The sequence below is a fragment of the Terrapene carolina genome, unplaced genomic scaffold (assembly GCF_002925995.2).
Source record: "Terrapene carolina triunguis isolate 2854851 unplaced genomic scaffold, T_m_triunguis-2.0 Scaffold192, whole genome shotgun sequence".
NCBI lineage: Eukaryota > Metazoa > Chordata > Testudines > Emydidae > Terrapene > Terrapene triunguis.
This window is the reverse complement of record NW_020664543.1, coordinates 13,129,804-13,145,268: the sequence shown is the minus strand read 5'-3', so window position 1 is coordinate 13,145,268 and position 15,465 is coordinate 13,129,804. Positions and strand designations below refer to the sequence as shown.

The window sequence follows — 15,465 nt, the reverse complement described above, 5'->3', positions numbered from 1 at the left end:
CTGCCAGAAATTAGAGCACCCCCAGGACTACTCTAGTTTATACCAGAAACTGCAGATGTCCTGAGCACACAGATATAACCTGCCTTGTGCAAAACTGGTTTAAAGCCACCTTTGCCCCCCTCCTCCCGAAAAGTTTCACTTTCTGGGCTGTCTCTCGGAGCACGGACTGCTGCACAGGCGCCTTACAGACTGGACAGGGCCACCTCCACCATATTTGCAAAGATCCCTCGTCATTCTCAGCCATCCCAAAATTCCAGAGCCTTTTCGGTGGAACCTGGAGGACGAACAGGAATAATATTGTGTCAAGAATCAGGAGGTAGCCGTGTTAGTCGGTATCCACAAAAACAACAGGGAGTCCGGTGGCACCTGAAAGACTAACAGAGCTGTTAGTCTTTAAGGAATAATATTGGAACAAGTCCACTGATCCATCCATGCCATTCTCTTGGCTTTGACCGTGCCCAGTGGCCAATACTACAGAGGGAGGCAGCACCTTCACCCCAGCTAAAATGGCATGGGGGAATTTCTGCCTGACTCCAACTGGTCATCACCTTCCAACCTAACACACGGGGGCTGAAATGGGGTTGAAGTGCGAAGGGTTCTTCTAAGGCAGAGTTGAACCAACATGGACCCTGACCTCCCTTCTTACCCAAGGCTGGAATGGGCCCTCCATGGCAGGGGGGCAGAGCATAGCAAGCGGTGGTGGACTGCTAACCGTGAATGAACACAGAGCCTGAAGTCTCCTCTTTTAAGGGGTCAGGATGGAGGGGCGATGGGGAAAGCTGACATGGCTTCAGAGAAAAGAAGCCAGTGCAACAAGGTGTTATAGCTGATCTTTTAGTAACAATCAAGCCAAGACATAAAGCAAAAATAAAAAAAAGAAAGAAAGAAAGAAAACATTTCAAGCCATCTCCTGGGGAAGAAGCGAATGTCATATATTCCAGCTCTCGAAGGGGCCTGCCTTTGCAATCCTGATATCTGCGCTGCACGTGGATCTTTTTTGCTGCAAAAGCTTTTTCTGTACATGTTACATAACACCCCCCCTCTCACCCCCAAAAGGCACAGCAGGAACAAAATAGAAACAATCTACCTGGGTTTAGCAGGTAATCAATTTAATCAGGCTCCCTGTGCTTCAGGCGCTGCAGCTACATTGTACCCATCAGACTCCAAGCGTTTGGAAATTCAAATCAGCTCACCAAGGCGCTGACGCTGGGGTTTGGGGGAATGATCACTCATCTGGCAATTACCAAGCAGCGCTGCTTGTTTCATACCTTCATGACAACAAATATTTAAAACCATCTTCTCTTCACATCCTGCAGCAAACAAACATGGACTCGGCGGGGGGAGGGAAGCCAATCCACTGCAGCACTGAATCAACCCCCTTAGCAAAAATGTGCTTTTCCTCCCACAGTGTCATTAATAAACGCCAGTAAAAGGACAGCGTTGTGCTTTCTCAGGCGTCTTTTTTCTCCTCACCGCTGCACAAATAGGAAATCGATGCTCAAGAGCTAACAAGAGGCAGGGGGAGGTTAATGTGGCCCAGTCCTTCTCCTCTTTGGTGTGAGCTGGGCAGGGGGGAGTGCAGGTTACCCAGTGGCACTTAAAAGCAGATCAATGCCGAGCAGTTAATTGAATAGTAAGGCAGCTGCAGAAGGAGTCTGGTGTGGAGCAACCTCCTTGGTTCAGAAAAGCTGATGCTGGGCAGGGAAAAAAGGCAGAACAAACCCATCAAGCCTTGTTATTTTTCTAGGCATGATGACAAGGGAGTGCTGGGCCTCCATCCAGCGTGGAACTACAAACAACAAGGAACCAGCCACGCAGAGCTGGCGTGTGATGTGATGTACGTTGTCAGATGCTCTATACTGCTGCACTCTACTTTCTGGCAGATTGTCCTCTCTCGCATACTGGATGAATTTTATTAATGTATCCTCATTGTTTCTCTGGGTGAAACACCAAATTATTGTAACTGAAGAGTAAGTGCAAATGGTTGGGAGCTGTTCTGCATGTGCATAATTCATGTTGCAGTCCAGTATGGGTATCCAGAGGAGGCGAATACATTTCTTGGGCTATCCTGTGAACTCATAGACAAGAACACAGTTCTCCATTGGTTTCCCAAAAGACCTTGGATTCCAGGGCATCCTGGTCTGGATACCAAACCTAAGAGGGACTGGGTCCATAATAGACTGTTCATTGCTCCCTGGCCTTCAGGACCATGAAGGACTCATAAATAATAATACTTCGTATTTATTGAGTGGTTTTCATCCATAGATCTCAAAGCACTGTACAAAGGTGAGTCACCATCATGATCCCCATTTTATAAATGAATCAGAGAAGTTAAGGGCCAGATGTTTAACGCTATTTAGGCACCTAATGAGGCAGCTAGGCACCTTATGGGATTTTCAAAGGCACCTACATGCCTGACTCCCACTGATATCAAGTTATCTTGAGTTATCAACACTCAAGTTACTTCTGTCGAATTAGCTGAACTTGAGTGAAAGCAGAAATGCTACGACAGGGGATGGATCACTTGATGATTATCTGTTCTGTTCATTCCCTCTGAAGCACCTGGCACTGGCCACTGTAGGAAGACAGGATATAGGGCTAGATGGACCTTTGGTCTGACCCAGTAGGGCCATTCTTATGAAGAAACATTTGTTCTTTTGAATTAACACTATGCCCCTGCTGGCGCTGCACTCACTCGTGAGTCATTAAGACTTCTGGGGTCCTATCCCACAGTTCTTTGGCCTGCAGAAAGCGGAGCCACTCTGTGGCTTCTTTCTCAGTGAACTGTGGGAGAAGTCATCTGTCCTTTCTGTGTACGGGGTGCGGTGGGCATGGGAAGGCATTGGAGGACTAGTGGCACTTTAACGGAGCTAGTCAGCAACCACACTAGCATGGTTGTGTTAGCAGCTGACACGTTGTGCTGGCTCCAGCTTTGGCCTATACCCGCGATGGGCCCAGCCAACTTAGCTCAAATGCAGTGGTACCATTGCCTTAAGGGCTTCGGTGTGTGAAAGTGATTCAAGTTAGGGGGCAACACTTGAGTTATAACAGGAATTAACTTTGGAGCGAAGACAAGCTTGTGAGGGCTGTCCTATACCTCCAGTTGTGCTGGCCTAGTGCACTACTGCGCATGGGTGAGGGATTTGTGTGTGGCTGGGAGTTGAGTTACCAGGAACAATCAAGCTACACCATGGGGTGATGCTGTAGTAGCTTCCATCTTTGGTAGTAGCACCAAGGCTTACGGTGCTTTTGAAAATCCCCACCTCAGTTCTCTAAAGCTAGAATCTGCTGCTCCGCCAAGGAAGGAAACAGCAAAGGCAGAAGGGCTCACACAAGAGATCCATTAGAGTTAGTTGCCCACAGGAAAAGTAAAGAAATTACATAGACAAGGGCTACTCTGTTCCCTTCAGTCAAAATGTACAGTGTGGGTGAACATAAACTGATAGGTTCCGAATATTCACTCTGAAAGGAAACATCCTATGACAGTGCAGCCCCCAGGACAAATGTATCCCTGGTGTTTAGCTCCATTGAGTTAATGGTTGTTCCATCTGAGTCAGACTACACTGGAGTTACACAAAGGATGAAATTGACCTCCGTTGCTTATGGTGGATGATAAAACCACTTAGCCTTCTGCAGAAGGTTTCAGTCACTGGAATGCCACAGATCAAGAACAGGCTATTTTGAAGTGATCTGGCACAGACAGATCCTGATGATGTCAGAGTGAATAAGGAGGAGCAGGGGGAGTCTCCTGCAGTCATTCTGACACATTGGCCTAACCTGATCAAGCTGAGTTGAAGGATCAATGGTGTTTTATGCAGCTTGTGCAGGAGTGGGGAAATTGGCTCCGCCCACATATGGGAAGGCAGCCATCTACACTGGGGGGTAGCAGATGGTGGTGGCAGCTCTTTTTGGCCACAACCACCAGCATAAGGGCACAGAGACACTAGCGACTTGGGGAAGGGTAGAGGAAAAGGGAAAAATATCCTATTGGGGATAGTGTGGCCTTTTTTTCACCAGGAAAAAAGGTGTGTACTTACCTCGTGCTAGGTCACAAGAGGTAACTAACATGAGGTAAAATCTTAGGAAGACAAGGCAGTTGTAGTGTTAACACATTACCAGGTGGTGATAAACCCATGCTCCCCCAAGGTTTACTTTGAGTTGCTAACGTGAAAACTACAGACTACCTTGTCTTCTCTAGGATTTCACCTGATGTTAGTTACTCATGATAGCTAGCATGGGATTAGGACACACTTTTTCCCCACTCAGGTGGAGAGAGGTGGTGGCTAGAGTAGACAATCTGGATTATTGCCAACTCTCATGATTTTTATCGTCTCATGATATCTGGATTTTTTCTGAAAGCCCCAGCTCCTGGAATCACATGAATCTCAGCTTTCATTCTTAAAAAATGGATGTTTCTCTCTCTCATGGTTGCAGAGAAAAACTGGAAAATGTGACACCCCCCTTAAAGGTTCAAAGCCCAGAAGGTGAATAAAGAGCCCCCAGTTTTATTATTGTTTTCAATCTCCTGATTTGGGGAGCTCTGACTCATGCTTTTTGAATGCCTGGTGTTGGCAATACTGGCAGGGACTTTGACTGTGTGTGCAGTGCAGAATGATCACCAGTCCCTTATTTGATGTCTAATGTCCCAGGAGCGGTATCCAGGGTAGGCTTTGCTGTGCTGTGTATTCCAGCAGTGATGACCTAAGAATGGCCATACTGGGTCAGACCAACGGTCCATCTAGTCCAATATTCTGTCCTCTGACACTGGCTGGTGTCAGATGCTTCAGAGGGAATGAACAGAACAGGGCAATTTAATCTAGTGATCCAACACCTGTCACCCAGTCCCAGCTTGTAGCAGTCAGAGGTTTAGGGACACCCAGAGCATGGGGTTGTATCATTTTGACTATCAGCCTATGATACACTTAACCTTTATGGACTGATCTAATTCTTTTTTTGAACCCAGATATATTTTTGTCTTCACAACATCCCCTGGCAATGAGTTCCACAGGTTGACTTTGTGTTGCATGAAGAACTTCCTTTTGTTTGTTTTAAACCTGGTGCCTATTAATTTCACTGAGAGGCCAGTTTCACAGACAGGGGTGTTGGCATGTAGTCCTGTAACGGGGGATCTGGCCCTTCCTGGGAGCAAAGGCTTGGGCCCTAGCCCAGCCTGAATCGAGGACTGCAGAGAGGGGCTCAAACCCCAAAGCGTCACGGGGTCCTCCAGGATTCAGGCCTGGAGCTGCCTCGGCCCAGGACTCAGACCCAGAAATCACCCCCCGTCCTGGGGATTCAGCTCCAGTCACCCCCCAAGCCTGAGCCAGGGTCACCCCCGTCCTGGGAACTCAGCCCCACTCACCCCCCAAGCCTGAGCCAGGGTCAGCCCCGTCCTGGGGACTCAGAGCCAGGGCCATCCCCGGAGTGCGGGCAGGCGGAAGGCCTTAGCCGCGGCCGGGCTCCTCCTCCTCCCCGGCGCAGCGCGCCTGTCCCTCCCCGTGGGTCCGGGGCTGTCTGGCCGCTCCTCGTTCTGGGCAGCCGCTGCCGCCCCCTGCCGGCCTCCCCGCAGCCCGAGCCCGGGAGTAGGTCGCTGGCGGCGGCCATGATCTCCGCCCCCCTCCTCCGCCGCTGCTGCTGCCTGCTGTCCCGCCGGGCCGGAGCGAACCGAGCCGCCTGGACTCGCAGGTACCGGGGCAGAGCCCAGGGAACAGCCCGAACGGAGCCGGGCCAGGGATTGGGCCCGGGGTCCGGGAACCCGGAGACACGCTGACATGGTCACAGCGCCACAGGATCCCCGAGGGGAGCAGCCCTCCCGGCACTGATCCAAAGGGGGGGGGGTTCTGTCAGGCCCAGGGGGATCCCCCCAGTCCCCCCACAGGATTGGGGGAGGGAGGCTGCTCTGTCTGACCCAATGGGACCCGCCCCTCTCCGCCCCCCGGTCTGGCGCTGTCCCAAAGGGGCGTGTGGTTCTCTGACCCAGTGAGAGTCCCTGGCTTGTCTTTGAGCCAGCCCCGAAAGGCGGGGGAGAATGTGTGGTTCTGTGTTTTGGTGGGAGCACCCTGGCTTGTTGCTGCTACTGACACTTGGGTGGTTCTGTCTGACCCACTCTCTGTCTAGGATACTGATCCAAGGGAGATGTTGTCTGCCCCAGTAGGATCCCCTTGTCTGTCATTGGTACTGATCCATTGGGGAGCAGTGTTCTGTCCAGCCCAGCGCGCTCCGCTCTCTGCCCCTGGCGCTGACAGTTTATGATCCCTTTGCTCCCCCTAGTCTGGCCCAGAGAGAATTTCTGCCACACCCAAGAGTGTTGTCCTGCCTGTTGCTGTTATTATGAGGCATGATTTGTATTCTGAATCTGGCAGCCCCTAGGAGGCCCATTGTGCTAAACACTGTACATGTTAAGTGCATGACAAGAGATAACGGGGGGATTCAACAAACAGAATGGGTGGAGGTTATACAAGGTTACAATAAGGTTCCCTATCTATCCTACTGCCAGTCAAATCACCAACCCCAGTATAGCCCTATTCCCCTTTGCCACCCCTAAGACTGAGGCATTCCCTTCATCGCAGTATGAGAGTAAGTGTTCTCTACAGCTAGATCTGACCCAATATTGCTCCTGGGAGTTATGTGTTTGTTCAGCCTGCCACTGATCCCCGTTCAGATTGGTAATGACCAGGGAGAGATCAGCTGCCTCATCTGCCTGTCCCTGAATCTGAGCCCCATTCCTCCCTGTTAGGAAGTTCGATGTCGTGCCAATGCCTGTACATCTGCCTGGTGCAGCATTGATTTTTTGTGGGTTGCAGTCTTTGGAGCTGATCCCAGAAGCTGTGTAATGTCAGGATCACTCCATACTAATCCCCCTTATAAGTGTCTACTCTACCTGTCTGTCTTCTCTTGGCCCAAGCTTTGCAGTTAACCTTCCCTTTCATTCTCTTCTCTTGCTCTTGTCTTTGCTCTGTCTCCCACATTTCCCCCCCCCCCACATCTGGAACCCCCTTCCGGACCTTCTCCACCCTGTCTCCTTCATGTCCCATTTCAGGAGTTACTCCATTCACAAGGCCCACCCGGTCCTTGGTCTTCTCCAAAATGATGGCAAGAGAGTGAGAAAAGATGAGCCCCACAAAAAGTGTGGGACCCAAGAGACCCGGCTCACTGAATTACTTGTGTATGTTACTTCCTATCCTTTGTTGGCTTCAAGCCTCTTTAGGTTGGGAACTCTGAGGAAAGACCTTTTCTCTGGATCAGTGTGAGGAGCATCTGGCATGTTTTGGCGCTGTGTAAATGTAAAGTCCCTGTTGCTGGTTTCCTTGTGGAGTGAGTCAAGGCTGTGGCTGTGAGGCCTTTTAAGGTCTGTGGGTACAGTTAGGAGGTAAAAGGAGAGATGTTTGGGGGTGGGGGAGTGGTTCAGTGGTTCAGCACAGAGGATCCTGAGGGCTGAGTTTCCTTGGGGTGCTAGGAGGTTGTGTGTGGTCCAGATTGGGACACTGGCTGGAGACTTTGGAGACCTGGGTTCAGTTGCCTACCCCACCGTGTGTAACTTGGGGTGAGTCACTTTGCCTTTCTGTGCCTCGGTTCCCCAGCTGGAAGCGTGGGGAAGATAACTGTCCCCTACCTCGCAGGGGTATTGTGAGGCACTCACATACTGTGGGAATGAGTACAGGTACCTGCGGCAGAATGAGGTGGCAATTCTGAGCTTTAGATAGGTGGATGGTCTGTGTTGGACAGAAAGGGAAGGGTTTTGGAGTGTGCTCAAAGGAGCAGGATACCTATTGGGCTGGGGGCTGTAGGGAGAAGAGCCATGTGTATGCTGAGCAGGTAGCCTTCTGGGGTATGGCTAAGGAGGTGGTATTTGGCTGGAGGGAGAGGACACAGCCCTCCCCTGCTGCAGCTGTGCACATGTGCTGTGGGAGCCGCTCTCAGCTGGGCTATGACACAGCTCCCGCATCACAATGGCAGCATTAACACTCCTTCCCCTGCCCACTTGGGGCGTGCTTGAGCTAGCTTTGTGCTGGCGGGGCCTAAGTCACCTCCACTCAGACCCCTGCAGTAACCCAAGAAGTTAGTGTCACAGCTCATGACTCCAGCCTTGGGTTTGCAGTGAGGAACCGGCAGCATTCCCAGATACAGACTGACCACACTGCCGCAACCAGCCCACCGGGGATCACTCCGGGTGTGTACAGGGACCTCAAGAAGCCTGGACCATATGCTGATCCAGTCCTTAGCAGTTCTTGGGACTTCGATGTCTTACTCGACTTCAGGGATGAGTGATGCTAACAAACCTTTGTGTTCCTTGTCACAGGACTGTGTTTCTGAGAGGGGGCCCAGCCATGGCCACAGGAGGGAAAAGCAGCCGATCTAGCATCCATCGTTACACCAACCGTCTGATTAACGAGAAGTCTCCCTACCTCCTCCAGCATGCCCACAATCCGGTGGACTGGTGAGAGAGAGCCTTCCCCTCTTCCCTTTCATTTTACCAACAGTGAAGCTGGGTAGGGTCCGTGGGATCTGGGATGGATGGCAGCACAGCTTAAATCAGTGGTGGGCACCCTATGGCCCGTGTATAGCCAGAGTTTTCCATTAGGGACATTTATGTGTGTGTGTGTGTGGGGGGGGCATCACCCTGATGCTATGGAGTTGTGTGTGTGTCACCCTGAGGCTATGGAGTTCTTCCCTTCATGTCGTGTATGCTCAGATTTGTGATAACCTTGCGGGGCAGGAGGTGACCATCTGCTACAGTCCAGAGCCCGGAATAGGACTTGATTATCCACAACGAGCACACTGATTGCCTCCCATCTTATAACAGGTCCTCAGCCATGTAAAATATATCATTATAAAACTCAGCAGCCCTCATGGCAGAAGCCCCTTTCTTTCTTTTCTCCCAGGTACCCGTGGGGCCAGGAAGCCTTTGATAAAGCAAAGAAAGAAAACAAGCTGATATTTCTGTCAGGTAACCCAAGAGCAAATGCATTGAGCTTCCCCATGCATGGTTATGTAAATTACACCATAGGCCAAGCGTCTTTGTCTCAGGCTGGTATCTGGGTATGTCTTCACTACCCGCCGATCCGGCGGGTAGCAATCGGTCTATCGGGGATCGACTTACCGCGTCTCGTGAGGACGCGGTAAAATCGATCCCTGATCGCTCTGCCGTCGACTCCGGAAATCCACCTCGGCAAGAGGCGGCAGCGGAGTCGGCGGCAGCGCGGCAGCGGTCGACTTTCCCCCGTCCTCACCGCCAGGTAAGCCGACCTAAAATACGCAACTTCAGCTACGGTATTCACGTAGCTGAAGTTGCGTATCTTAGGTCGGAACCCCGCTGTAGTGTAGACCTAGCCTGTGAATGGCACTGGAGATCCTTTGAGAAGGTTGCCTGATAACCTTGTATTATGTATCAGCATGAGAGGATCAGATAGTTTTAGGGTTTGTCTACACAGAGGTTATTCCAGAATAAAATAGGATATGAATTTAAATAACTATAGCTATTCCTGAATACCTTTTTGTGTGGATACACTTAATCCAGAATAAGAGTGCTGTTTTCAGGTTTTGCTCAATCCACTTCCAAAATGGATTAAGCATGATCAATTCTGGTTAATTCCCACATATAGACTAGTTCTTAAATGGACACTAGTTTAAGTTGGGCAAAACCATGCTCTGAAGTGTCCCTAGCCACTGTTTGCCAGAAGCTGGGAATGAGCGACAGGGGACAGATCTCTTGATGATTACCTGTTCTGTTCATTCCCTCTGAAGCACTAGGCATTGGCCACTGTCGGAAGACCGGATACTGGGCAAGATGGACCTTTGATGTGATCCAGTATGGCCGTTCTTATGTTATTATCCAATGGGCTCCTTCTTGTTTACAAGAGTCTATGGGGCAAAATCATAGGGGTTAGAGATGGAAATGACAGAGTGACCTAACCTGCGTTCCCCAATGCAGACTCATTCCCTGCAGTTTACTCTCCAATCCGATTTGTAACTGTCCTATTCAATGGGGATCCCTTTGGGAGAGTATTCCACAGTGAATAGATTTCATTAGTAGGACATTTGTCCCAGTATTCAGCTTGGAACCTTTCTTTAATTGACAGTGTTTGTTTTCAGTCGGCTATTCCACCTGCCACTGGTGCCACGTGATGGAGCAGGAGTCCTTCAAGAACAAAGAGATCGGCAAGATTCTGAATGACAACTTTGTGTGCATAAAAGTGGATCGTGAGGAGAGGCCAGATGTGGATAAAGTTTACATGACCTTTGTGCAGGTGAGGAGGTGGGTCTGACGTGGGACCATGACAAGAAAGGGGAAATGCATGACAAGAGGTGTGGGGAGAACCTCTCCACCATCCCTAGGTTAGACACACACATTATGATACCAAGGGATGGCCGAGAGATGATCACTTATCCATGGTTTTTCTTGCAGGCTACCAGTAGTGGAGGGGGCTGGCCAATGAGTGTGTGGCTGACTCCTGACCTCAAACCCTTCATAGGTGGGACGTATTTCCCCCCCGAAGATGGAATTTACCAAGTCGGCTTTCGAACGGTGCTTCTCCGAATTGCCGATCAGGTATACATTTTTGCTGCGTGAGATTTTGTGGTAGGTTTTTGGGTCCTCATCAGAAAAATACAGCACAGAAACCTGGGACAGGGAAGTGGACTAGCCTTTGCTATTAGCACTGATTGTTTGATTTGGAGGGTTGATGGGGAAAATTGGATTTGGGGTTGGGATAGTGGGGACGTGTGTGTTTGGGGGACAAGCGAAGTGGATGTGGGGAAAAGAGAGGGGCCAGTTAGTGAGAAAACACACTGGCTGATGGACTCTGCATAGGGAAGAGACACAGAGCTCTGGATGGGTTAGAGATTGATTAGAATTTATCGGGGGAGGGGAATCATTGGGTGCTGGACCAAAGAACTGGACTGGGGTCTGAAGATAGAATCTGGATTTGAATAACACAGGGAACCTCATCAAGAGGGGACAAAGGCCATGAGCAGCTGATGGGGCAAGACTGACCTTCCGGCTCTTTCATGGTCTCCTTCCTAGTGGAAGCGGAACAAAAATGCCCTTTTGGAGAATAGCGAGAGGATTATGTCAGCGCTGCTGGCCAGGGCTGAGATCAGCATCAAAGGGGAAGATTCGCCCCCACCTTTTCCAGAGGTGATGGCCAGGTGTTTCCAGCAGCTGTCTGAATCATATGATGAGGAATATGGCGGCTTTTCAGAGTTTCCAAAGTTCCCCACGCCAGGTCAGTCCATTGTCTCCTAGCTGAGCCATCGCAGCAGAAGGGAGCAGCGCAGGGCATGGAACTGACCTCAGGTGCGCGGCTTTGTTATTGTATTGCAGTCAATTTAAATTTCCTGTTCACATACTGGGCCCTACACCGGGCATCCCCTGATGGTGCACGGGCCTTGCAGATGGCACTGCACACTCTCAAGATGATGGCCTATGGTGGGATTCATGATCACATTGCTCAGGTAAGGGAGGCTGGGTGTTAGATGGCCCGGAGCGATGGCTCTTGGAGGCATCTTGCTTGGGTAGCATGAAAGAAAACCCTGGAGGTCTAATCGCATGGCTGACCAGGGATGTGCTGGGCCCTGGTGCACGTGTACTGTTTCTGTCTCTGCAGGGATTCCACCGCTACTCCACCGACCAGAGATGGCATGTTCCTCACTTTGAGAAGATGCTGTATGATCAGGGGCAGCTAGCAGTGGCCTATGCCAGGGCGTTTCAGGTAGGCCCACTGTAACTCTTAGCCCTAGTGATAACTTAAGGTTCTGAATCAAAACTCAGAAGAATTGGCGCCTGAACAGAGGTCTGATCTCAGCAAGAAGCAGCTCATTTCAGACAGTCTAGACTGGAGAGTGTGCTTGGTGTGGGGAGGACTGGGAAACTTGCCAGCTGTCCTCTGGTGCCGAGAGAGAGACCGATACCATGCTCAGCCCGGTTCCAGGTCCTATCCCAAGACTCCTGCTCAGGTGAGGGGAGGCTGGGATGGAAAGGGGCTGTTGACAGGCTTGTCCCTGACAAAATGTCGGTGGTGATGGGGAACAGCAGCCGTGCAGCCGGGACTCCCTGGTGAGAGGCTCTCCTGGCATTAGCCGGCTGTTTGGTTCCACAGGAGCGTGATGAGAGCGGATAGGAGCGCCTAGGGCGGCAATGAGAGAACATTGCTGAGCAGTTGGATTTACATGGCATTATCCGGGGCTGGGGATTTCCGCAGGGGAAGGAGAACAAGAGCTGGCTTGCCAGAGCAAAGCCTGGTGACACGGGCTTCCTGAGGCAGAGGGAATTCCAACCAAGCCAGCAGGCAGCTTCTTCCCGGCATCTTGGGACACGCTCACCACCTTCGCCCTCCTGGCAGGCTCTGCCACATCCTCTTCCCTGGCCCCATTCACTGCCTCCCCCCTGAGATCCCAGGCTTAGTCCCTGAGCTACCTAACCCTACCTGGTTAGAGTAATGCTGTGACTTTGTGAATGCAGCACCCAGGGGCCTCTGAGAGCTTTACAAAGCGGGGGGGGGGGGAGTGAGGAAGTAGCACTGCCCCCGTTTTACAGCTGGTGTAGCTAAGGCACAACAAGGTGAAGTGACTTGGCCAAGGTCACACGTCAAGTCAGTGACAGAACCAGGACTAGCCCCCAGACCTCTACTTTACTGGCTCCAGTCAAAAACTCCATCCGACCCTCTGGCGGGCCCTGTCCGTAGCCCTGAGGGGAAGTTTGTCTGAGCTTTGTGCCGGCCAGGCGCAGAAGCTGCTGCACAAGCACTGGCAGGACGAGAGGCGAGAGGGAGCTCTGGGCCAGGCCGTTGACAGGCGCCGAAGGCAGTTAGGTGCCAGATCATTTCAGTGACATTTGGGATCCCCGCTCCTTGTGGCTCTGGAGAATCCCAGCATGTTGCAGAGCAAGTGCAGCACTTGTGTCAAATTGGCAGCTAGTCGGCGTCCCGTCCCCAGCACTGGTACAGCCCCAGCAATGGCAGCGCACCCCTCCCCCGTGCAGCCCTGCCAACGTGCCCCAGCCCTCACCGGACACTGTCAGCAATGGGCATTGTTGTGACGGCAACATTGATCCACTAGCATCTCACCCAGGAACCGAGGACTCGTTCCCCAGAGACCGCTGAGCAGAGAGCAGATGGGAAGAACCGGGCCCTCCCAGCCAGCTTGGTGACTGCTCTAGCCGGCCTGAGCCCTTTGCCTGTCCTCAGCCCTTTCCCACCGAAGACAGGCTGAGGGAATCTGGCAGCAGCTTCAGATACAGAAGCTGCTCACTCTGAGACCTGACAGGGGGTTTCTTAGGGTGCCTCCCTACTCCACCCCTGTGTGTCAGGGTCCCTCCACCCTCCCCACATGTCTCGACGGTGTTTGAGAGTCAGTCGGTCCCCTCTGAACTCCCGTTAGCGAACGCCTTTGGAAACGCTCACTTAGACGCTCCACCAGTGTGTGTCCCAGGGCACAAGCACAGGTTGTTGACCCGTGGCTGAGCGCTGGGATGCACGCTGGGGGCGTGTGTAGATCAGGATGGACACAGGTGTTAGCCACCTCGGGTTAACCGGCGATCAGTGAACTGGAGTTACAGCAGGGCCACAATGTCTAGTCTAGACATACCTGGGTGTCTCAGCATATCCGCTCCGGTGTGTCAAGGTCCCTGCACCAGCCCCCCAGTGTCTCCCTGTCCCATCTCAACACTCTTTCCTTGGTCTTAACCCTTTCTCTGCCAGGCTCAGTAATGCCACCCTCTTCCTTCTCTCTGTTGACAGGTTGGGGAGGGGAGCGTGTGTGAGAGGTGTGAACCCCTGGTCTCAGAGAGCCGGAGAACTATACAGGGATTGGAAGGGGGCAGAGAGCTGCAGATGGGATGGGGAACTTCATGTTTGGGATGTGTCCTAGGAAGGACCCCCTTGTGCTCCAACTCCTCTGCCAGGAGCACGGGGCAGGAATGTCTCAGGAGCATCGGAGTCATGCATTTGGGCTGCGGGCATGAAAGATGCCCCTGCATTCCTCATGCCCCCAACCTGCCTGGAGCGAAGAGCCCAGAGGAAGTTGCTGGCAAGGCTGGGGTTAGCTTGGCTTCACGAGCTGCCTGCAAGTTGAGGCTCCTCTCCCCATTACGCAGAGGGGGGAGAGGAAAGCTATCGAACCTGCGAGCCATCAGCCAAAAGCACGGCACAAGTGGGAAGATCCCTCAGCTGAGCACCCGTGGAGACGCCTTCCCCGGGCAGAGCGTGGACACGGACCCCACTGGGAGCTCGGCACCCCCCGGCACAGGGAGCAGCGGGTGTAAATCAGCAGGAGAGAGGCTGTGCGTGGCCACACCAGAGCAAAACAGGGTCTAAGTGTAGGGCCCAAGTATGATGGATCTAAGGATCCTGGTTACCTGTCACCTGCAATGGAGGCAGATGAAATTACTGGCCCATCTATTGTCTTGAGATCATCCCAGGAAACTCGGCTTGTCTGAAGCCGGGGACTCTGGCCACGCTCTGCCAGTCTCTGGCAGACGGGGATTCCTCACCCTGCTAGCCTCCAAAGGGTTTTGCTGCCGAGGTTTCAAACACAAGCAAGAGTGGAGCTTTGGGTGGGACATTCTGAGCTTGACTTTGTGTAAGCGTCCAAAGGACGTCTGCTCTCAGCAACCCTGGTGTAGATCTGGGGTAACTCACAGACACCAGCAGATTTCCCTGGTGTGCCGGCGACCCTCCAATCCAGTCCTGGGAGTGCAATCCTTGAACCAGTAGATTTGCTGTTTCCCTGCGTGAGCTCTTTAAATCAGGAGCCCCGGCTCGATCTTGTTAGCGTCGCTTTCCCTTCCTTTGTTAGCACTGGAATGGAATCCTCGTTGTGTCTTTAACAGATTTCTGGCGATGAATTCTTTGCAGATGTTGCTGCGGACGTTCTGCTCTACGTCTCCCGAGATCTGAGCGACAGGGTAAGGCAGCAGCTTCGCGCGGGTGCGGGAATCACTTGCCTCATTGCTGCCGTCACGTCCGGCGGCTCCCGTGCTTCGCCAGCGATCAAAGTCACTGGCACGAGGGCAACCCGCTCTTCCGCTCCCCGTGCCCAGGCTCCTTCGTGCCTGTGTATCCCCACCTCTGCTGGCTGCAACAGACTGGTCTATGCCAGTTCTGTCTCCGTCTGTCTTGTCCCCTGCAGCACTTCCTGCTGGCTGGGACAGAGACGGGTCTCTGCCTGACCTATGTGGGTATTTCCATGGTCCTCACGACGGTTCTAGCTGAGCGCTCACAATCAGTAATGGATTTTAGCCTCACAACACCCTGGGGGGAGGGAAGTGCCATCCCCATTTTATGGAGGGGGAACGGAGGCACGGGGAGATTTAGGGATTTGTCCAAGGTCAGATAAGAAACTGAGCCACTAACTGAACCCAGATCTCTTGCATCCCCAGACTAGTGCCCTATTAACTATACTGATATATCAGTACACTACACCTGGAGTATCCCCCTCTGCCCTGTTCCCTGCAGCGCCTCCTGCTGGCTG

At 52.2% G+C, this 15,465-nt stretch overlaps 1 protein-coding gene across 3 annotated transcripts in view; it reads left to right on the top strand.

The window, feature by feature from the left end:
* Window positions 1-5,573: 5,573 nt before the first annotated feature.
* The window catches only part of SPATA20 (spermatogenesis associated 20), a 34,195-nt gene continuing 24,303 nt past the window's right edge, over window positions 5,574-15,465 (top strand). Inside the window, exons 1-9 of one of the 3 annotated variants that reach the window (XM_026654480.2) lie at window positions 5,574-5,682; window positions 8,297-8,434; window positions 8,880-8,944; window positions 10,090-10,244; window positions 10,403-10,546; window positions 11,021-11,222; window positions 11,321-11,451; window positions 11,604-11,708; window positions 14,825-14,899. In XM_026654480.2, coding sequence (XP_026510265.1) covers window positions 5,600-5,682; window positions 8,297-8,434; window positions 8,880-8,944; window positions 10,090-10,244; window positions 10,403-10,546; window positions 11,021-11,222; window positions 11,321-11,451; window positions 11,604-11,708; window positions 14,825-14,899 — 1,098 coding nt within the window. In that variant the 5' untranslated portion in view covers window positions 5,574-5,599. Of the gene's footprint in view, window positions 5,683-8,296; window positions 8,435-8,879; window positions 8,945-10,076; window positions 10,245-10,402; window positions 10,547-11,020; window positions 11,223-11,320; window positions 11,452-11,603; window positions 11,709-14,824; window positions 14,900-15,465 lie in introns of those variants that run through there. The other 2 variants (XM_026654482.2, XM_026654481.2) reach the window with 2 other exon arrangements.